General features: G+C 31.4%; 1 protein-coding gene and 1 pseudogene across 2 annotated transcripts; both read right to left on the bottom strand.

Annotated features, from left to right (window-relative positions):
- Positions 1-2,836: 2,836 nt before the first annotated feature.
- Positions 2,837-4,505, bottom strand: LOC123210643 (annotated as a pseudogene).
- Positions 4,506-10,793: 6,288 nt separating this feature from the next.
- On the bottom strand, positions 10,794-14,517 carry LOC123210542 (VAN3-binding protein-like). 2 transcript variants are annotated; one of them, XM_044628962.1, is made up of 7 exons: positions 14,140-14,517; positions 13,594-13,719; positions 12,619-13,072; positions 12,294-12,536; positions 11,993-12,042; positions 11,695-11,752; positions 10,794-11,503 (listed from the first exon to the last, which is right to left on the bottom strand). In XM_044628962.1, the coding sequence occupies exons 1-7, from the start codon at positions 14,443-14,445 to the stop codon at positions 11,295-11,297; spliced, it is 1,446 nt and encodes a 481-aa protein (XP_044484897.1). In that variant the 5' UTR covers positions 14,446-14,517; the 3' UTR covers positions 10,794-11,294. The 2 variants fall into 2 exon arrangements, with proteins under 2 accessions (XP_044484897.1, XP_044484898.1); XM_044628963.1 differs by having other exon boundaries at positions 13,594-13,716.
- Positions 14,518-23,958: the final 9,441 nt, after the last annotated feature.

Raw genomic sequence — 23,958 nt, 5'->3', positions numbered from 1 at the left:
TTTTGCCCTCGTCATGGATAAAAGTCGAGCTGAGTCCAAAAACACCTTGGAGTGAGTTTGATTTGAATAAAAAGATGTCACCTCAAGTTCAGTGGTAGCTTTAGTTCAACTTAGTCTCAAGGGTTGAAGTTCAAAGCTATAATCGAATTCTCAGCTTGGATTTGCGATTTGGAATAACAGTTCATTAACAAAACAACATCGTTTACCCAATAATAAGCAAAAGAAAGTTGTTTTAATAATTGTTTAAGAGGAATTGAATCAAGCTATTAGCTAAACTCAAACTGATTTAAGTCATTCATTTAACTCATGAGTAAGATTAAATCAAACTTCCTTTAATTTGAGTTTATCTTAATTTTATAAATAAGTTGATTGTCCTAATTCGAATTTAATTTAAATAATTCGATTCAAACTGAATCAAATCAACTTTTGGGCTCAAACTAGCTATATTGAAGTCTAGCCCTGTTTCGCCTCAAGTTTCAATTGGAATTATTGATAACAGTCATAATTTTTTTAAGATTTTATTTGTTATAATATAATAACTAATTATTACAAAAAGTAATACATATTATAAAGCCTAGACGAAAGACGGGTTTTTGGGTTTTTTAAAGGTCCAACTCCGATTTGGGGGTATGGGCATAGTCAATTCTCGGTTGGGCCTTTTTGCCATCTCCTTAACCAATAATAAATTTATGTATTATATAGTCGAAAACACACTTAACCCCTTAAATTTGAATTAATAACAAAAATACCATTGATGTGGTTGAGACAAGGAAATTTCTTTCTGGTAACCAAGGAATTCCATCCGAATTAGTTAGACCGATAAACTTTGGATACAATTATTGAACCTATAATTATTATATCAGATAAATTAGAATTTTACAAACATAGTAGAGCTACAAACCCAAGTATTCTCTTTGAAAGTTTTAGTGTTTCACTAGTTTTGCTAACCTCTGGGATAAATTAATTAAATTTCTTTTAGAGTATTTAATTAAAATAATCTATTTTTAAGGGGTGGATATAAATTAATTAATAATTTAGGGGCTATAGCTAACACATTAAGGTTTGACAAAAGTATTCTCGTATAAACAATGTTATGTGTATCAAATTTAAGTATTCAATTAGATATCTAAATAATGTATTATCGTATGGTTGAACGTTATTTGATTTTTAATTTAAAATTGGACCACCTCACTCTTCATTCGAAAATTGATTCATTCTCTTCGTCGTCGTCTTTTTTGCAGTCATTGTTCACGGCGGGTGCGGCCGTGATGACCAAATGGGTCTTGAAGATTTGAAGTGATTTCAATGCTCCAAATGAGATAAAAAAGTTGGTACAAATAGCTTCTTCCATATACAGTACATATATGAGTCCACTAGATAAATAACTTGACTCTATAATTTTTTTCTTTTAACGACATATCAAAATCAAAATTTTGATTTATTAGGATTGATCACTAGACCTAAAGTTCATCTTATTTTTAGTTTCAACTTAATGTAATGATCTAATTTAAATAAAATTTTTTATTACAAAAAAAAAAAACTTTATAAACTCAATTGACATGATTCGATCTATTTATAACTTAAAAACATGTTTAAAGAGTTAAATTTATATGTAAAAGCATGGTTTATATAAAAAAAATATATGTTTAAAAACCTAATTAGGTCAGTCAATTTGATCGGTTCAACCATCACTATTAAGAAAAACTATTATAGTTTGTTTGAAAACTATTTTTATAGTTAAACTTGATTGAATTAAATGGTTCGAATGGCTAGATTGAAAAAAAAATTCAAATATAAGTTGATCAAAGAAAAAAATATCTTCTTCTAAAAAATTCATTAGGAGGACTTAAACACAAAAACTTTATTATCAAACTAAATTTATTTTTATATTATATGTAATTATTTTAAATATTATTTTTTAAAAATTAATCGATGTGATTAATAATCGAACGATATAATTATCGGTTAAACTGGATCACTTTTTCATCAGATCTTCATGGGCTTGATTTCAAAAACATTCATGAAAAGTAATCATAAATGACATTATTGACTACATAAACCAATAAAATTATGTATTTCAGAATTTGGAAACTATGAATTCACACAAATCATATTAAAGTTCATAAAATAAAAAATAATATAAACATGCATTGACGTTAATGATGGATCATTTTTTTTTTCTCTATAGACTTCACAAGTCGTTTGTAAAACTTCATCTCTTTCATGGTTTCACACACAGCCAGCAGAAGAATTTTCAAATAAATATTTGAAATGCTAAAAATGATACTTTTGAGATTTGCAACGTGATGCTTTTGAGCTTTTTTCACAGAGGTCGTGGGTCCAATCGATGATCTCCCTCACTTCCTTATAAGGTAAAACCCTAAACTCTTCCATACTAGCATATTCTATTCGACGGAATTCATATCCGTGGAAATTTTATGATCAAAACTGTTTGGGATTGCATTTTGAATCTTGTTATACATTACTTATTTGAGAGAAGTTATAAAGCGTTTTTAGAAGAGCCGTAAAAGGGTTTTTTCCCCTTATAAATAAGTTGTTTTATTTTAGATGGGATAATCTCGAATGACATGAGACTATGATAGATTACTGAGAGATTGTTAACAGGTGTAATGAAACTTTTTTTTGATAGTTTAAAAGATTTTTTGTGAGTTTTTTTTGAAAGTCTTTACAGTTGTAATGATCGATCGATTAATCAATTGAATTTGGAGTAATTCACTTTGTCATTTGTGACCCCTAAACCCCTAACATGAGACTAAATGTTGACTACCAAATTGGTCCGATCGAGTTTTTAAAACCATGTTAACATCTATAATCACTCTTGGAAACGGGAGAGGTAATGCATAGACAGTGCTTAAAACATTTGTAGCATGTACTATATTTTTTGTTTCAAATTAGTAAATTAATACATCAGCATACAAAAGCAAGAATATTGTTCCCCAGCAGCTGCCCTCTTACCCTTATGTTCATCGTGCAAGATGTGAATGATGCTTTGGTGGCTTTGCTGGCGGTGCATGATGTGAATGATGCTTAATTTGGTGGCTCTGGTGTAAGTAGAGGAGGAAGAGGAGGAGGTAGAGGACAAGAAGGAGGTGGAGGTGGAGGAGGAGGAGGTGGAGGAGGAGGAGGAGGAGGAGGAGGAGGTAGAGGACGGAGGAGGAGGTGGAGGTGGAGGAGGAGGAGGAGGTAGAGGACTAGGAGGAGGTGGAGGAGGAGGAGGAGGACGAGGAGGAGGTGGAGGTGGAGGTGGAGGAGGTGGAGGTGGAGGTGGAGGAGGATGAGGTGGAGTTGGAGGAGGAGAAGGTGGAGGAGGAGGAGGAGGAGGAGTTGCTGAGCAACCAGTTGAAGCACAATCAATAGACAAGGAATAGAAATATTTACATTCATCAATTGTTCTCTGATTTGGTCTATCAATAATGCAGTTCTTCTTGTCTTCTTCATCCTGTAATCTCAAGCATGATGGTGGGGCGCCATAGAAGTAATTGTAAGAGTATGTGAAATTTTTCAACTCCGGCAACAAGCAAATGCTCTCTGGAATGTAACCAGAAAGCTTATTGTGAGCCACATTTAGCTGCTCCAATTCATTCATTTCTCCAATGGATTCCGGCAGCGACCCAACCAAATTATTAAAGCTAACATCAAAGACTGTCACTTCTGTCAACAAACCCAAATCTTGTGGCAGACAACCCGTCAGACTCATATTCATGAGGATGATTTCCTCAAGGGTTCCTGCCATTTTTGTCAAACTCGAAGGTATGCAACCGGTGAAGTTATTATTTGCCAAGACCAACACTGATACAGTAGAGTTCCCGAGGTTCTCCGGTAGAGATGACTGAAAGTTGTTGTTGTTGATGAACAATGCATCAAGTGTTAAATCGAAAACGGCTGAGGGGACGTCACCGGTGAATTGATTAAATCTGATATCGAGAAATCTCAGTGAAGGTAAAGAAAGAACAACAGAAGGAAACTCACCACTGAAATTATTGTTGCTAATATCAAGCTCGTAAAGATGCTCCATGTTTATGAAGGTTTCAGGTACACTACCGCTGAAAAGATTTGAGTTTATGTGGAAGAGAGCAAGGTCTCCGAGAAGGCCGAGCTCTTCTGGCAAGTAACCGGAGATGTTGCCGTGGTTTAAGTCTATTCCGGCGACTGTTAAGGTGCTGTTGTCATAGGGTGTTGGTGCACAGTAAACGCCGGTGTAGCTGCAGACGGCAGGGCCAAGCCAGTCTGCGGTGAAGTTGTTGGGGTCAGAGGTGATGGCCTGTTTCCAAGCTTGGAGGGCTAAGAAAGCTGCAAAGAGTCTAGGGTTTGGTGCGGGAAGAGGAAGAGGACGAGGTCGTGTGGGAAGAGGAGGACAAAGGGGTTCATGGTGCTGAGAGGATTTGGAGAAGAGGAAAATGGCCGTGAGAAAGCCCCAAAGGGCTAGACTGAGACATGGGTTCTTCATTCTGAGGAACGTTACGCCACCACCGATGTTTAATCAAAGTGTGATTTATATGGTTGATCAAGGAGATAATCATCAAGATGTATATACGGAATAAACACAACCCTTGAAGGAGACTGGACGGTGGAAATATACAGTGGCAGTCATCGAGGGATCAAGACGGTCAGTTGACTTATTATTTTGAAAAGGCCAAAAGACTAGTTCGCACCAAGGTATGTTTTTTTTTCAAATTCCTCCCCTCATATATTTAAAATTTTATTTACTTACCTATACACTATTAAAAAAAATAATTTCAAAGATAAAATCATTATTTTATTAGTAATATTAAAAATAAATTTATATTTTATTTTATTTTTTTTCCCTAAACCCTAAAAACTTACAATTTTTTCCTAACCCAAATTTTCAAAATTAATATTCTCCCCCCTAGGGTTTCCAAACTTTCAAATTAAATTTTTCGATAATAATCGACGATCTCCAAGTGACGTCTCTTCTTCCCCGATGTCTCCTCTTTCTGACCGTGCGATGTCTTCCCCTTTTAGGCATCGTCTTCATTTAGAGATGAAGATGACGTCTTTGTCAACGATGAAGAGTCTTCGTCATCGAGGAAGACGTCTTCTTCATCTCTGAACGAAATGATTTGTATTTATCTCGATAAAAATGTGTCGTCTTCGTCAATAACGATGTCATTCGGCATCAAAAAGATGTACGACCAAAAGGAGGGTTTGTCGGAGAGAGAGAGTAGGTGTTTGAGATTATTGGTTGTTGCTAAAAAAATTAGATCAGAAGGTTTGAAAACTTTAGGAGGAAAATATAGTTTTTGAAAACTTGGATTGGAGGAAAATTATTAGTTTCTAGGGTTTACGGGGGGAAAATAATATGACTAACAAACTCAGTTAATTTTAACGGCTTATGGGTTGGTAAATAAAATTTTCAAAGTTAATGGGGAAAATTTAGAAAAAAAAATCATACCTTGGGTGGGAAATAGTCCTTTGGCCTTTTGAAAAATTTTTAATTTAATATACCAAATTTTAATATAACCATAATTTTATATTGAACTATTTTATATTTCATTATTTTATTTATAGACTCTTTTATATTTATTTTTATTCAATTATGGCCCTCAAAAGCTTCAGTGTTAAGCAGTAATTTAAAAAATATAACGTCATCGAAACTATAGTTATAAATATTATATAATATATTATATGTATTTTATGATATAATACGATGCAAAAGAAAAATAATACGTATTATGAGGTATATCAAATTAATATAATAAAATAGATATATTGTACAATATGATAAGTATCCTACGATAGATATATTTTATCGATACACCTTTTTAAAGAAAATAATAATGTAGTAGGAATGTATATGAGAAAATTTTAATTTTCATGAGTATTTATGATATTTTTTAAAATGATAATGTGTTAATTATAATTTTTTATTATTTTATTAATATTTTAATATTTTATTTTTTAACAGTTGAATCATACGATATGATATAATACTCGATATATAATACGAAATATGATTCGAATACCATACATGAAACATTTACTTTTAACACATTCACTATTTGTTTGTTAATATTGGTAGATAAGGGTGAAGTTTTAATCGTTATTTTGACTTCTTTGATAAGAACTTGCACTCTTAGGTAAAATGATAACAAGTTGTAATCAGCCAAATAATCAAGTTTTCAAATATGATTGTTGAATTATGTATTGTACCGTAAATTAAATATCTAATTTTTGTATATTATGTATTATATATAATAAAATATTTTAATTATCACGGGATCATCTTGTATTATATTATACGATAGTTATCGTGTAAATATAATACGTCGATATAATAAAACTTTGTATACCTATTTTGAATATATAAATATATACACATTTATATATATTATCACAATATTAAATAATTATAAATTAAAGATAAAGTAACACTAAATTATATGATGACACAGATAAATATATATTATATATTTATATATTTAAAATAAATACGTATAATATTGTTCAATACGGATAACTATGTTTAAGTTCTTGGAATAGGGTGGTCGACAAAAACGCAGGGTTATATACATGCCCTTTATCCTTGCTTATTAAATTATAAGATGAGACTGTAGAATGGAGCTATTTTACATTGCAGGGCTAAGTGTTGTGGATGAAGTCCTAATAGCAAGAGCAAAACGATGAAAAAGGTCATCGTTTTTTAAGTCCAAAGACACCTCGGGAGAATGGTTTGGTTGAACGTAAATATTATGTATATCCAATTTAAGTATATAAAATATATATATTTATATGTATTATTATATAATTAGGTATTATTTTATTTCTAATTCAAAATTACTCAATCATAAGATGATACATATCAAATATGTATCTATTTACGTATTCAAAATAGATATACATAGTTTTAGTAATTATCTCTCTTGTAGCTTAGTCATGTTCATTTTATAGTTTTCTTTTGCACGTTTTGCTTGATTAATTAGATTGTGAGATATGATTTTAGACTCTTTAAGGGATTTTAAGACGAGTGGTTGAAGGGGTGTCAACTTTGAAGCTTTAAGAGAACTCAAAGCATTTCGAGTGAGACGTTTTGGTGCATTTCAAATTTGGTAACAAGCTACTATCTCCTTCTCTTTCTTTTTTCTTTCACGACATGCCCTTTGTTAGCCAAATAAAGGTTTCATTTGGATTCAATAAAATTTTTGTCGTTTGTTGGAAAAGAGTGTTGAAGGGAGAGAAAATGTTAAAAAGGGGAAAGCAGTTGTCGTTTACCAAAAAAATTTGAAACCCTATAAGGAAAAGTGTAACGTTTCAAAACTTAATATTAAAAGAAATTGTTAATTTTTCAAAGTAAATAAGAAAAATAATATAAAATTTTATAATTTTTAATATCACTAATTAAATGATAATTTCATCGCTAAAATAAATAGGTTTTTCAATGTTAGAAGAGTTTGCCGACGTGGACTGCTCTTATGGCTTGATGTGTTAGTGGCAACACCATATTTTGGATCTAGTTGTCTCGTTATTTAGCCTCAAACATTGTCTTAATCTACTTGTTTTTAATATTTTTCAAAGAAGAATGTAATAGTCGAACCATGTAGAATTAGGTTTACTAGATATGAATGATTTGATCTCAAAAATGATTATTCAACATAGATAGGTTCTTCGTTGCCAAAAATGAGAAATTTTATTTGAGCTAAACCACTTCATTAGAACAAAATCAATTATATCAAACAAAATAAATTTTAGATCTAGTGATCAATCTCATAATTATTAAATTAAATAAATTTTAATTTTAATTTTGATATATTATTAAAAGAGACTTAAACGTATAATCTCTTATACATAAAATTTTTTCATTTTTCGTTTAAACTATTTTTGGGGTTGATTTATATATTTAGTAGGCTTAAATTGTGCTCCCCAAAACATTCTCTACTTAAGCCTGAAGACCCAGGCCATGTGGCCAGAAAAAAGCCCATGATCCATATATTTTATGGTCATGAATGGGAAAGTCACATCCCACTATCTCGCAATTAAAAACTTCGGTATTTGGATGGTTTCAACTTTACCGAAATAATAAATTTATGTGTATATATTTTAAATATATAAATAAATATATATTTAATATATATTATTAAGTAATTGAGTGATTTTAAATTAAAAATAAAATAATACTCAATCATATAATAACAAATCATGTGTATTTATTAGTGCTATCAAATGAGTATATATAATATCGCCTTTAACAGAAATGGAAAAATTATGATTACAAGTTCGCTTTATACTTAGCCTAATCTCAAATTTACGTATCATTATGATAAGGACATTATAGTGGATTCAAAGACAAAATATTCAAACTCAAGCAATGTTATATAAGCTCATAATTTAGTATAATCTATTATCATGTGAGTTTTCAATACAATATTCAAATAATGTGTTATCATTAGATCAATCACTTAATAAAATATCGTATAAATATTCAATTAAATATTTAAAACTAAGTGTATGTAATTTTATTATTCAAACCAAGGTTTTTAAAACCGGATTGGGATAAAAACTATTTTAAGTACTAGTTTCGGTCGGACCGGTTAAACCGAAATTATAGTTTAGTCATAAAATCTGCATGTGTACATTATTGCTTTGCTTACTGCTTCCCATACAAATACTCTTTAATTCTTATACGTATTAATAATAAATCTATTAATATTTTCAAATTGAGTTCACTTCACTGTTCACTTTACTACTGTGCAACATAAACTCATAACATGCAACTTTAAATTTGAAACTTTCAAAAGTTTTCACAGCCTTAAGTAATTGATCCAAAGAGTTTTCAAAGCTTTACAAAACACCAGCTTCCCGTCGTTGCTTGAGAAGTCGTCAGTCACAACAGCAACGAAAACTCGTCGTCGTCAGCCACCGTCTGAGCCAAGAAGTCGCCGTGAAACTGCTGCCTTGTGAGCCTGCAAACCAACACCCCTCGGCGGCAGCGTTGTCATCGGCAAGAAACAGGAAATTCATCCGTTGCAGCAACTCAGGATTGCGTTTGCGTGCACTGCAAGGAATAGGGAAAAAAAAGAAAACAGTGTTTTATATGCAGCCTTGAACCGGGATCTGATTGGACCGGATTGGACCGCGGTGCAGGCGAGAACTGGGGGTTCAACCGTGGTCCAATTCGATTTCAACCCCAAAATGGGTTTCCCTTCATCTGCACTCGGTTACAGTGTTGGTTCATGGACCAACCGGTTCAATCAGTCGCTCCAGTTCGGTTTTGAAAACCTTGATTCAAACTTTTCCTCCTGTAGATGACTTGACCCACTCTGTTTGTGTTTGCATTCATGCTCTCGTTCTATTGTTTGTTTTACCTTTCTTATCTTCTATTATTTGTTTTACCTTATCTAAATTAGATTGAGAGGGTGTTTGGTTTGGATAATATTTTATTACCAAAGTAGAGAAATTATCTTGAAGATAGACTATTGAGAAAATTATTGGGTATAAATGATTACTACGTTTGATAAAAATTAATGGTATAAATAATTAATATATTTGGTTAACGGTAATAAAAGAATACTAGTAAATTATTTTACCTAAATGCTCTTGAATATGATTATTTTTAAATATTTTTTATATTATTTATTATATTAATTAAAAATAAATTTATATTTATCTTAAAAAATTAATAAATAATAATATAATTATAATAAAATCAAGATTACTTTAGTAATTTTTTAATACTTAGGAGGCGTTTGGTTTGGGTAATGTTTGATTACTAAAATAGATAGATTACTTAAAAGATTACTGAGTATAAATGATTACTATGTTTGATAAAATTTGATAAGTATAAATAATTATTGTGTTTGGTTAAAGGTAATAAAAGATTACTAGTAAAATATTTTACTTAAATGCCCTTGGATATAATTATTTTTAAATATTTTTTATATTATTTGTCATATTAATTAAAAATAAATTTATTTTTATCTCAAAAAATTAATAAATAATATTTTTTCTATAATAAACTTAAGATTACCCCAGTAATCTTTAAATACCTAAGGTGAAGATGGTAATCAGATTACCACCTATATTACTTGTCACGTCAGCATTGGTAATAGAAGATTACTGTAATCTTTTATTACTGACAAACCAAACAAAGGAGTAAAAGATAGATTACCAAAGTAATCTTAAAAACCTTTAACCAAACGCACCCTTAAGATAAATGTGATAATCAGATTATCACCTATATTATCTATCACGTCAGCATAAGTAATAGAAGATTACTGTAATATTTTATTATTAACAAACCAAACAAAGTAATGTAAATAATAAAATATAGACTACCAAAATAATCTTTAAAACATTCCAATCAAATAGCCCTCGAATATCATCAGTTACAATGCATGATCCAACGTTTTTAAAACAGTTTGAACGTTTCAATCAGAAACTATGAACTAATCATGCTTGATTAAGTTATAAACTCAATTTGGGTTTCTAATCAGAATAAATGATTTTCGATTTATCCCATAGTTTACCTCAATCAATCAAATCCATACCCACCAATTCACGGTTCAACTACCGATTTATCCCAATCATACATTTATAAAATTTATACGTACTAAAACTCTAACTCGACTTAAGAGTGTAAGGCCTGGACTATTCGGATAAATGTAATCTTTTATTTAAATATTTGTGCAGAAAGAGTTTTTTGGACCAAATCCAATTTTTGATCAAATTTGATTTAAATCATTCAAAATTTTAAAATATTATTTTTAATATTTATTTAATAAAATATTAATAGATAAATCAAGAGAATCCAAACAATCTTGAAGTCACCAGACCAGCTCTTCATCACTTAAATTCAAACAAAACTAATATAAAAAGTGGAAGATTACCCAAAAAATATAAAGACAATCATTGGTTCCACCAAATTTTAAAGCCTAAAACTAGGAGACAAAATAATAAATAGAGGACAAAAATCCAGATAAATTAAAAATAAAAAATAAAAGGACTAAGAATCTGGGCCTGCCTTTGTCTTCAATATTATTTATATTCCTTTCCTCAAAATCAGATTCCTTTCTTCTCTTTTTGACCATCTCAGTCCAAGATACTCCATTTCATTCCACAACACAGGAACACCAATGGCCAGTTTCACATGGTTTACCCTCTTTCCTCTCCATTCAAAATCACTTTAATCTTTCCACTTCAAAATACCCACAAAAGCTCAAGAAATTATCCCCCCAGAATTTAAAGCACAGGGACCCCATTTGGACAACTCTTTAATATTTCAACTTTTTACAATAGAAAACCAAAACAACCCATTAAGCTCAATGTCTATTGCCTCTTTCTGAAGCAATAGTGAGGAGCCTTGACACACCCTGAGTCCATATATCATACTCTCTCTGGTTCTTGCATTCGAATTCGACAACCCCACGCATAACTGTCTTCAACCCGAAGTATCGCCGGTTGTTGCCTCCCTCAAGCAAGTGGCGGCCTGGCCACGAGGGAATATCTGTGATCACCTCCAACACAACATCTGTGAAATTCAAAAGATTAGAGATTAACCCTTTTGATCCTGAAATTCAATAGAGATCAATTAAAGCTAAACCCTTTTGATCTTTTCTACTTTGGTGCCATTCAGCTTTCTCAAATCCCCAAATGGAAGAAGAAGAGCCCACCTCCAATTCTGTTTCACATTATTAGAGAAAGACAAAAGTAATCACTTACTCTTTTTCTTTTTTGTGATGGTCCCAGCAACATGCCTACTCTTCATCTTCAACATAACCTACACATAAAGAAGATACAACAGATCAGAGATAAATAAAGGAGAAAAAGAAAACCACAGAACCATTTATTCCATCATGGTCAGATTTTTAAACTTTTGCTGAGATACTTTACACCACAAGGTTCACAGTTCACACTACTAACACTAAAGTTCTATTAATGACCAAATAATTGCCTGATGATATCTTTCGGATAAAAAATCAATGAACATGGTTTTTGTAATTAACAAGCACCTCCATACCTGCTTCGATTTGTTAATATAAACAGAAACAATTTTCCAGTGAAGATCACCTGCAATGAACAAAGAGATCGACATGATCAAATCCCATAGACGATCATATCTATAATAGCCTCAATCATTTCTAGCAATACAGCTGCTCCATTCAGTGATAAAATTCAGTCATTTAGTTGAAAAACTGAATTTGCAAATGACGAAACATTAAAATGAAAAATGCTCAAACATAGGATCAAATTCAATGAACAACTTATCCCTAAAGAACTTTATAATCACGAAATTAAGAGAAAGGGTTAATATTAATTACCTTTCCGGGTACGCTTTAGTAGCTCACAACCCCTAGCAAGCAATTCTCTACTGCAAATACCTAAGAAATTCTCTTCAGGAACAATCTCACCGCTGAAACTACCGTTGGAACTACCATTGTTACTACCACCCCCATTGTTGTTACTTCCACCCCCACCCATTCCTTTCTCCACTGGAATCACTGCCGCTACATTCCACACTTCCTTCAATGCCCGTGCCTTCAACGTGGCTGCCCCTCTCAACGCTACACAATGCCACAAATGCAAAATTTTCAGCAAATTCACATAATTAAAATTAAATATAATTTTTCAAAAAAATAATCATACCCGTGGCTGCTCCAGCGGTTAAGGTCATTATATCACCGGCTGATCTGACGTTGACAGCAGAGCTCACAACAGAAGCCAAATGTTCACGTTCAGCACCCATGGCTTCAGCAGCCTCTACGCATTGAGCAGCAACAAGCGTGGCAGCAGAAGCCACAGCCATATCTGTCTTAGCCATTTGCTCATCTTTTCCGGAGCCAGATGAAGCAGCGGTGGCTGCAGCAATGGCAGCCACAGCAGCAGCAACACCAGCAACCGAAACCGCAGCATGCAGTTGCGCATTGTATACACGGGTTTCCTCCTTTTTCTTCTCCTTCCTATCTTTCAGCCACCGTCCCACAGTCTTCCCACCGCCTGATGTCGCAACCGGAGCTGCAGAAGCACGGAACACAGAGCTGGTATTAAACTGAAGATGGTGGAGGTTGTTGCCGGAGGCATTGTTATTGGGTCGACAAAGCTGCACAGAGTGAGCATATAACCTGAGGTTAATTGAATTCACTTAATTTTGGACATTCACATTTATTTTCTAATTATTTTGCATGCACCATAAAAAATAAGAAATTCAAAATTCTTTTTTCAGGAAACAAAATCAAATAATCATCAAAATCAATAAATTACTAAAAAAATAAATTCAGAATTTGCAAACGCACCGTATTAGTGTCAAGGTTAAACTAATTTCATGGTAATATTGTAAATTAAACTAAAATTGAGGCTAATTAGGAATGGAAAAAACATATATAGTTAGTAGTCTGTTTCCTTCGGAAAAGGGCATTCTCTTAATGCGACCTTTATCATCATTGAAGAATGGGAAACAGAGAAAAACAAGCTGCCATTTTGTTGTTGTAATTAAAGGAGGCTTTGGGTGTAGTGAAAGCCTGAGACATGTTTATTCTGACTCAGTAACTCAGTGGTTTTGTACCCAAAAAGAGAATTCATTAATAAGCTACCCTCAGTGAAGCAAAAAGCTTCAGAACAAACCTTGATATCGTCGATTTCGGAGGGAGAAACGGGAGGACTATCGGTCAGGGAGCCGCAGCTCTGAGTTCCGTTAAGAGGGCCGCTGCTGTGTGAGAGCCTTCCTGATGTGCGTGGAGACACCTCCTGCTGTAAAAACACAAAATCATTAAGTGTTATTTGACTGAGTCCTCATCATCAAGAATGACGACTCTGTGTTTTGTGTCTTTCAAGATACACAAAAAGTTAAAAAAATAATTAAAATTATCTAAGTTCAGTAAAAGATGTTGCTAGATGACAGCGTCTCAAACATTCTTCAACTCCCGAAGGAGTAGCTTTGAGTGGAGAAAAAAAGCTCCCTATACAAGAGCGCATGGTTCAAGTCTGCTCTGCCGATATTTAAAGATCAAGCTCTTAGTGGTTATGGACCCGTTCCTAATGTGTATTATATATAATAAAACCCAGAAGAGTTGAAGGAAACAAAAGAGATGATGAAAACAGCCAGAAAAACCCATAATTTAATCTGTCTACACATGGTCATGGTTGTGCTTTTCAACTTGTAACGCTTACCGACTGTGACATGATACGCTCCATGATCATCTGGGAAGTTTCAGAGGAAGCAAAAGAGAACGGGTTTCCTGAAACGGCGCCATTTTGGTCCTCCAGCTCGCCAGCTAAATCTTCCAGTATCACACTGCTTGATGTCTTTGTGAGAATCATTTGCGGGTGCTGTGGGACTAGAGCTTTAGACACTTCTGAAGCTGCTAGGCTCCATGAGCGTGAGAGGAACTCCATCGGCTCACGTGGCGTCTCCGGTGGCCGGAATAGTACTGGGTCGGGTCGCCAAGGTTCTGTTATTGGCAGAGGCTTGTCCATTTTTAAGTGAGGAATTAAAAGGTGTTTGGAAGTGTGACGGGGTGCGTAGGATAAGAGCAGGGGAATTACAGAGTGAGATGTTGGCGCTTTATAGAGAAGCCGAAAATGTATGTCTTGTTAAGATTCGGATATAAAATAATAAAAAAATAAAAATCGGCGTGGGGTAAAATTGGAAAAACAAATTACGTTCAGTTACATATTTGGGGCTGAATCACTCTTTCCCACCCAAATTTTGATGAAATGACAACATTCTATTTTAAGTTTAAAAAGTTCATTTGTCTACCTATTATTTGTTTTCCTAAATGAAAATAGTTACGTAGAAGAACGTGATGGTTATTTCACACATACCTTAAAAAATGGCATCCAAATACTTCCTTCTCACAATATCTTCCTCTTTTCAATCGTCACGCTGACCCAAACACTTCTTTTTTCTCACCGTTTTACTCACCTTTATTGGATTCTTTAAGCAAGTTGGTGATGGTTAGGATTAGCTCTACTCATCAATCATGATGACTTGAGCTTTGTAGCCCCATGGTACCATTTTCATAAATTTCCTTTATAATTCTGGACTTCCAACTCGACAATTTTTTATGAATTTCCTTCATAGGCCCAATCCAGTCTTTGAAGATCCATCAACAATTGCTTCCATGTGTCATAGCCAAGTTTCTCGTCAATCTGAAGCTTAGTGACAACAATGGTGCCCCAAAACAAATAGGTCGTGCCAACATTTTTTTTTTGGTTATGCGTTTGATTGCAATTTTGAAAGGGGGGAGATAATGGGTTTGGTTGCGAAGTTGAGAATGAGTTTAATTGTTGTTGTGACAAATATGAGATTTAAGTGTGTTATATTTTGAGATGGTGAATCAGTTTTAACTGATTGTTTGATTTTACACTGACTTTAAAGATGATAGTAGTGAAAATTTATAGGAAATGTGAGTTAATAGCTATTGATGGATGATTACTAGTAAGGAAGGAGAGGTGCGATAACTTAACGACTTATCATAGTAGGTGATGGAGGAGCAAAAGGGAGATGGAGCAAAACTATACATCTCATATTGATAAGATCAAAAAGATCCAATCAAGCCACAATCGATCACAAACTAGTAAATCATAGCAAAAACATTACCTATATAACTCAACTTATTTTTTATCTATATCTATTTTACTCATACTTAATCAATCTGGCCCAATGATGGGTGAGTTAAAAATTTTGCAAAACTAATGGGTGGGATTTATTTCAACAAAGTTTGGAGGGAACATAGTGATTCGGCCTATTTATGGTACGATCCGTGATCGTACGGTGGGATTTGATTATAATTGAGCACCGAGGGTACAGATTCAACAAAACGCATGCGGTTAAGGAGTAAGGAGGAAAATTTGAAAAAAATTTGTAGGGAAGACCAGTGGTTACTTTTGGTCGTTGGGTTGTTTTAATTAATTAATGAAAGATGCTGTCTGTCCGCTGTCAATGAAATTACTTCAAAGTCCTTTTTTCTTTAAGAGGATAATGACATTGGATACCTCACTGTCTAGCCCTTTTCTAATTGAAGTCTAAAGAAATTCACAAATTTAGATTTTATTTTTAGTACATAAATAATATATTATTATATATTTAAATAATTTTAAATTAAAAATAAAATAATATTTGATCATATAATAATATATTATTTATATATTTAAATTATATAAAAAATATATATATATAATTTTTTTTTATAATTATATTTGTCAGATGACTTTATAAATGAAAGTCGACGTTTTTTAGCACATTAATAATTCTTGTTTAATTCTTACGAGTTTGTCATTGATTGAAAGTTTAAACAGAGATATTTAAACCAAATCAAATCTAAATAAGGATAAATTCAAATTTAAAACAACTTGTTTGAGTTTAAATTTGAATCTAACTTGAGTTTAAATAGTAAAATTGAGGAGAAAAAAAAGAAAAATCGTTGGACAATAAGAAAAATTACGAGGGAAAAACAGTTCTAGTGTAGTGATGTCAATGAATACTAGATCATCGCTTGACAAAGTCCAACCACCCTGTTAAGAGCTTAACCACTAAACTGATAAACTTAAAAGAAACTAACTCGATAGCTTACTGTTAAAAATAATTTAATAGAATAGAGCAAGATTAAAAATAATGTGAGGGTTAAAATTAAAAACAAAAGGAAAAAGAAGTTGGCAAGAATGAATAATGGAAAAATGAATTTTAAAAAAAAATTAAAATAATATCATTTTAATACCTAAATCTAAAGTACGAAAATATCCCCTTTGATTTTTAATTAATTATCATAATACTGACAAAAAAACCCATTTTGTTTTAAATCTCTAACCTCTTCATTCAGGTTCATAATCCTAACAACCAAAAAAAAAAAATTTCATATAATTTTTTTACATCATATTAATGTGTTTTTTTTTGTCAAGTTCAACTCTTCATCTTCGTTATTCTTGGAAAAAGTTTTTTCCTTTACTTGTTTATAACTTTATCGTATTTGTAATTTCTTTAATGTTTAATATATGAATTGATTTGAGATATCGATCATTCATTAATCTTGTTATATATTTACTTGGTGGTATAATTATTGAATATGATGTATTATGTTATATTAGTTTTAATAGTCAATTAAATACTTTATATTTAAATTATTATATTTATTTTAACCAGGGATTATATAAAATATGCTAAAATTATTATTTATATAGTCATACTTTTATAAATATATTATTGACAATGTATCATATTAAATTCGTATATAAATATTTCAAATTTTTCTCGTATCCAACTTTTACGACTATTTTTTTACAAATTTATTTTTCACCTTTCCCCATATCATACTCATATAATTCTTGCACTTTTTTTTCCCTATATCGGCATTTACTAACTAAGATTTGATCACAAATACCTTGTGAATGAGATAAAGCTAATAAGCAATCAAATGGATGACAATCCTCAACTCAATCATTGACACACACAACTTCCACAATCAATACCAATATTTTCGTAAACGGTTCGACCTAGGTTTTATCCAATCAAACCACAAACCAAGATGGTTTGAATGGTTGGACTGTAGTCCAATTCAATCTAACTTTTAAAATGATTTTTCGGATTCAATTTTTCTTTCGAATGATTATTCATAATTCTAAAGATTATAGATGCCCTTCTAATAAAATTATATACTAACTTAAATAAAATAGTGTTCAAAATCAGTATCATAGCATAGTTACGGGGCTTAGATCAAATTCCACTGCTTTTGGTTCAGGCTCAGTGTACTTCTGTTTTTAGGTGTGTAATTTGGGCGGTGGGACTCGGAGGCGTGACTGGCTACGTCGTCATCTTCCTCTCTTCTCTCTGTGTCAGAATTCAGAAACATAACTACAAAAGGCTAAACGTTGCAGGCTTTTGGCTCTTCTTTTTCTTCCCTTGTTTTTAAACTCTTGTGTTTCTTCTTCATGAATCTTAGCAGTCGTACTACAAAGTGTTCCCCGAATTCACTACCGAAAATGGTCAAATAAATAGGGCTACGACCGTGAACGAATGAGAATGCCATCACAAAACCCAATATCAAAATGAGATTTTTCTCGATGGCCAAGAGACTTATTCCACTTAAATGACAAAATTTCACGCCTTAAATCTGAAAAAATTTAAAAACTCGTCTGTCAATTAAAATTTTCTAATAAGATTAATAGTGAAAATATTATAAAAATAAAACTTTTATTATATTTTATCTCTTAATTTACAAATTTAATAATTTTTTTATTTAATATTTAAAAAATAATCAGTCCACCTTATTATTTTTTTCTCTTGCATTATGATAATTATCTCCTTTCTGATTGTCAGAGTTTTCTCTCCCTCTTAGTCTTTCTCATTGCCCTCTCCTAGTATCTTTGTCAGAAAAACGAAGATAATTTGTCATCTTTGTCTTTAAATAAAATGACTAGGAAAGAAACCAAGAGGGAGAGACTAGTCGAGAGTGAGAGAGAATGTGGTCGAAGATGACAAACTTCATTGTCTTTAATGACTTTAAAAAATCTTAAAGAGAAAATAATCACTTTTTAAAATTTGAATAGGAGAAAATTATTATATTTTTAAATTAAGAAGAAAAATGTGATAAATTTTTAGTTTTTTTTAATATTTTCAACTAAATAATATTTTTACCCTTAATCTAAATAGTAAATTTTAACCAAATAGTAGGATTTTAGGTTTTTTAAAGTTAACGGATGAAACTTGTTTCTTCAGCAAACATTGGGTGGGAATAAGAATTTTGGCCTTTCTTAATACTAAAACAAGTCCATAGAAGGTTGTGTCAAGTTAATCATAGATTCATAACCCACCGCAGTCTTGGCAGATTAATTTGAAATTTACATCTTGAAATGATGAACACAAGTTGCCCTACTCGAGCTCAAGAACCTCAACTCCACAGCACACGTTATTAATTATGATGTGAAACAGTGGACTAATTTCAAGCTTATATCAGAAAACCCTGCAATGGGTAAGGCCAGGTGCTTCATTTATTATTTTGTCAATTCAATGGACAGTCCCTTACCTGGCCATGCCGAAATACTCAATGAGGTCGGTCCCAAACTTTTTATGCTTCAACTGGGTTCACTTGTTCTCATAACGAATGATTTCATTTAGGCCACAGGATTTATGCCCACCCAAGGTTTGATGTAATTATTCTTTTACCCTTCAATTTTCAAAAACTTAAAATTCTATCTATATACTATTAAAATTAACTAAATCTATTAGTTATAGAGGTATTTAACAAGTAATTTTTAAAAAATAAAAAAAATTTATATAATTTTTACCCCTAAACCCTTAAAGGGTCTTTATCGATTTTAGATATGCATTGAGGGTTTGTTAGAGTAGAGAGGAGGTACATTACCAACTGGGATTGAGACGTTGGAGCTAACCGATCGCTAGAAAAGTGTATTTGAAAATTAAAAACTCTAAGGGAAAAAATTTAACTTTTTAAAGTTTAATCTTTTGATAAAATTGTTATTTTTTAGGATTTAAAAGTGAAAAATTATATAAATTTTTATAATTAATGGATTTTATTAACTTTAAGAATTGGTTGGTGAGATTTTAGATTTTTTAAAATTAATAGATAAAAATTTGAAATTACATCAAAGCTTGGGTGGAAGTACTCTCTTTTGGCCTTTCATTTATAATATTAGTGGGGAAGCAGGATTTTAGGATTCAGGTAGTGTCTTTTATATGGTGATTGTTTATATGAATAAGAGCACTTGAACAGCCCAAGACATTTTTGAGGAATCTGGGAATCTCCCGAAACTTTTTAGCCAAAGCAAAGCATGAATGGATTTCATCATTCGCCATGGCCAAATAATTCAAAGGTAACGGCAATATAAAGAGAGAATTAGAGAAAGAGTTTTTAATCAATGTTATATGATTGGGAGCCATTTTCTGAGAAAGATTGTAAGTTTTTTGTTCTTGTGGTTTTTAAATATTGGAAAGACAGAAGAGTAAAGTGGGTTGGTAGGACAGAAGGATCTCATTTTCATAATTAAACTCAATACTACTGTGTCATGACTGAGTACTGAAAGAGATGGAGGATAAATTGAAGATTCAAACCCACCACCACCAACTTGGAGGAGGGTCAACGGGGGTATAAATATGAGTCAAACTAACTCTACATAACCCTTTAGGTTTGAGTTTAAGAGATATTCAATTCACTAAACTTATGAATTTAAGAGAATTTAATCTGAATTAGTTTGAATCCACCGTTGGGTTGGAGAGAGGGTTGATATTGATATATGAGTCAACGAATTTGCTACACACAATACCATGATTGGTTGCAACTTTTTTGTGTGTGGATGACTAGTGTCAGGTGACTTCTATTATATTTAGTTGTCGAATAATATTATATATACTTAGTTTTGAAGATTCATTTGGATATTTAGATAATATATTATTATGTGATCAAATATTATTTAATTTTTAATTTAAAATTATCTAATTTTATGATGATAAAAAGAAACGAAACAAGCAAGTAATAAAAGATCTTATTCTAACGTCCACTTGAGCAAAAATTATATTCGATTCAATCATCATAGTTTCAAAGCTAGCATCAGTGGAATCTTTGATTATCACCATATCTGAATAATGGTGGGCAAGCATCACATCTGCCCTTTGATTTGCATTTCTAAATGACTATTGAGATGACAAGTCAATGAATTCCCCAAGTTTTAATCCTACATTGAATTTGAGCCTATTTTAAGCATGATTAGCCTCGTCGAGTTTAGATTCAATTTGAATTTAGATTAAATTTATAATAAAAATTAAACGTTTGAAATAAAACTCTAGTTTAAATTCAACCATTTGAGTTTAGGGAAGTCGAACAAAGCCTACCCTAGCATTATGTTATTTCTCCAATATCGCTGGCGTAGACCCATATAGAAATTAATCCATTGAATTATGTCTAATATCTTATATTCGAATTACATCACATCAATTACCATTTAAATGGACATGCTATTGAGGATGATAACTTACCTTAAAAATAAGGTCTCCATCTTACTCTATCTTATATAAAAAGAAAATTTTATCCTGACATAGATGAAGATGGGGATAAGGATAGAGATAATGATAAAAATAGATTCCCACAAACGGAGACAGAGAGAGAACAGGATAAATATATCTTCATCTTGTCTCGTCTTTGCCCCCATCTCCACCCCATCTCATACCTATTTTTAAAGTATAATATACGAAAATATCTATTGTAGTTTTAATTATTTATCATAATATCATTATTATAATAGTATTTAAATGGAAAGGATAAGAATATATGGGAAAGAAAGAGAAAAATATTTTATGTAGAGAGAAAACAAGAATTTCTCATAATCTCCGTAATTGAAAGGTAACAAGAGTGAAAATGTGTCCCATGCAACAAGAATGGGGACGAAGAGGAGGATAGTCATACTCACCCCTTTTTAATCTTTATGTGCAATTAATCAAGTATTTTTATAAGCCAATAATTTATATCTTCAAAGTTTTCTCTCTATACTGTTGTGTCAAATCAATGATTGTAAAAGAAAAAGCTATACATTCATGTGTCAATATTGCCCTATGAATAATCAGCTGATAATCAAATCAATTATCTTATTGGTTCCTGGTTTGATCAGTTCAACAAATTCTTAAATTATAATGTGTTCTTAAATATTATTAAATATTTATCACGTTTTATAAATATAAATAATATGTAATTAAAATATTTGTTTATTTTTAATAATTCCCATCCTCACTTATGTCGGGATAAATACAAAGAGAAAATTTTATCCCGATATAGCTTTCTCCTATTAAAAACACTTGTGTAAATAATTAATTTATTTCAACCCACTAAAATAAATTTAATTGGATTATTCTCTCTAATTAATATTTGTTTATTTTTAATAATTTTTTTCTCTTTAATTAATATTTGTCTTCATATTTGATAAAGATTTCATCTTCGTCTTTGAACAAAGGCGTGATGAAGACGAGTTATCTTTATTCTTTGACGACAATGACGTTGCATAACATCAGAAAGAGGACGTGCTGAACAAGAAGAGATGTTGCCTAAAGATTATCGGAGAAGTTTTTTTGTTATCAAAAAAATTGAATCTGAAAAATTAAAAACTTTAAGGGGAAAATATTATTTTTAAAAACTTTGATTGAGAAAAAATTATTAGTTTTTAAGGTTTAGAAAAGGAAATAATATAATTAATAGGTTCAATAAATTTTAATTATTTATGAATAAATAAATATAATTTTTAAAATTAAAGATAAAAAACTTGAGAAAATAATATATTTTAGGAGGAAAAAAAAGCCCTTTGGCCACGAAAATATGAAAACAAGAATGGCTGCTTAAACGGAAATTGGACATAGTCTAGACAAACGCACCATTGCAGAGGCTTGAGGCATGAAAGGAACGAGAACCGATAAACGGAAAAGGTGAGGCAAGTAGAGGTAAACTGGACCGCAATAATCAGGTTCAGTAATTAGCAACAGCAAATTATTTTTATTTATCAAGTAAACGTGATGAGTGGGAGAGAGCTGTATTGTCAAAAATAGTAGGGCTTACGCCGCCGGGCAAGCTTAAGAGGATCTGGAGTAAGATTTTATATTGAATGGATTAGATGGATTGGACAGTTTTGTTAAGTTCAGGGTTTGGATTAGCTGTGCTTTCGGGTGGGAGATGGTGAGACTGATGGGTGAAAGGGAAGGTGCAGTTGGGCGGTGAGACAGGAATTGAACAGTTAATACAGCCCGTTTCAGAAGGCACTAATTGCCAATCAATCCATCAATCAACGAAGGGCTCTTCTTTCTTCATTTCATTATTAGGTCTACGCATATGACCCTAATTTTCTATCTGGATCAATTGAGTCAATACCAGCTTCTTCATGGAGAGGGACAAGTCCTTCTTCTCACTTCTCAGCCCTTTCCGCGTTTGTATGCTTAATTATCAAAGAGAATATACTTAGAATTTTGTATCGTTACCATTTTTATAAATATTTTATAATATATAATATATATTATATAATATAATATAAATAAAAAATAATATATATCATAAAATATATTAAATTAATTTGATATAATATTTATTATATAATATAATATAATATGATTTATATTATTTATAAAAAATAATATAATAAAAGTATACCTAAAAATTGTTAAATTTTAAGAGTTTATAATATTTTTTAAAATAATAACTTATCAATTATATTATTTTATTTATTGAAAAATATATAATATAATATATAATTTGATTACTGTGATATTTCTTTAGGGTTTAAAAAATAATAATGGTTAAAAATAAACAAGGTTTTAAATATTTAATTGAATGTTAAATATGTATTATTATATAATTATATATTATTTTATTTTAAATTTTAAATTATATAATTAAATAATAATATATTATTTAAATATTTAAAATTATATATAATAACATAAAAAAGGCAAACAATAATATGGAACAAAATGAAAGTAGTCCCCCACAAAAAGAAGGAAAATGGAATTTTTGGAGGAGTTTTCCGTAATTTTTTGTATTTTACAAAATTTCAAAAACTGTATAAATGGGATTTTTTATATAAATCTGATATATGATCTATCATAAATTTAGCCGCTAATTTTATAATAATTTTAAAAAAAAAATATTTTTCTGAAAGCTTTAACAATAGTATATTTTTCCACATATATGGGGGCCAAAAAAGTCCAACACATGATCTATGGGCGGAGAAGCATCACTGAGCCCATGGAAAATTTGGGTGGGTTGTCAATTCAATTCTCATAACCATTAGAAATGAGATCAAACCAAACCAACTTTATTCGAATTCTTAATGTCCATCTCCATTTTGAATTCGATCCTATTTGTGTTGGTGTGCCGTTTTGTTAAAAGATTGTCAACAAAGTAAATAGTATTAATAACTAAAGGTAAAAGAGGATGAGTGCTTCAGATGACAAGGAACTCTTCAAGAATCAAAATCATTAATTAACAAGAATCAAACATAAAA

This window comes from Mangifera indica, chromosome 3 (assembly GCF_011075055.1).
Source record: "Mangifera indica cultivar Alphonso chromosome 3, CATAS_Mindica_2.1, whole genome shotgun sequence".
NCBI lineage: Eukaryota > Viridiplantae > Streptophyta > Magnoliopsida > Sapindales > Anacardiaceae > Mangifera > Mangifera indica.
Note: the sequence above shows the minus strand (reverse complement) of the source record. Positions and strands in the feature narration are given on the sequence as shown.

What these genes read in the sequence shown, in the direction of transcription:
- LOC123210542 (XM_044628962.1), bottom strand. Translation starts at nt 14,445, where the DNA reads ATGGACAAGCCTCTGCCAATAACAGAACCTTGGCGACCCGACCCAGTA. An exon ending in CCGAAATCGACGATATCAAG is followed by an intron (nt 13,073 to 13,593) that starts GTTTGTTCTGAA and finishes CACTCTGTGCAG; the next exon opens with CTTTGTCGACCCAATAACAA. An exon ending in CATCACAAAAAAGAAAAAGA is followed by an intron (nt 11,504 to 11,694) that starts GTAAGTGATTAC and finishes TGAATTTCACAG; the next exon opens with ATGTTGTGTTGGAGGTGATC.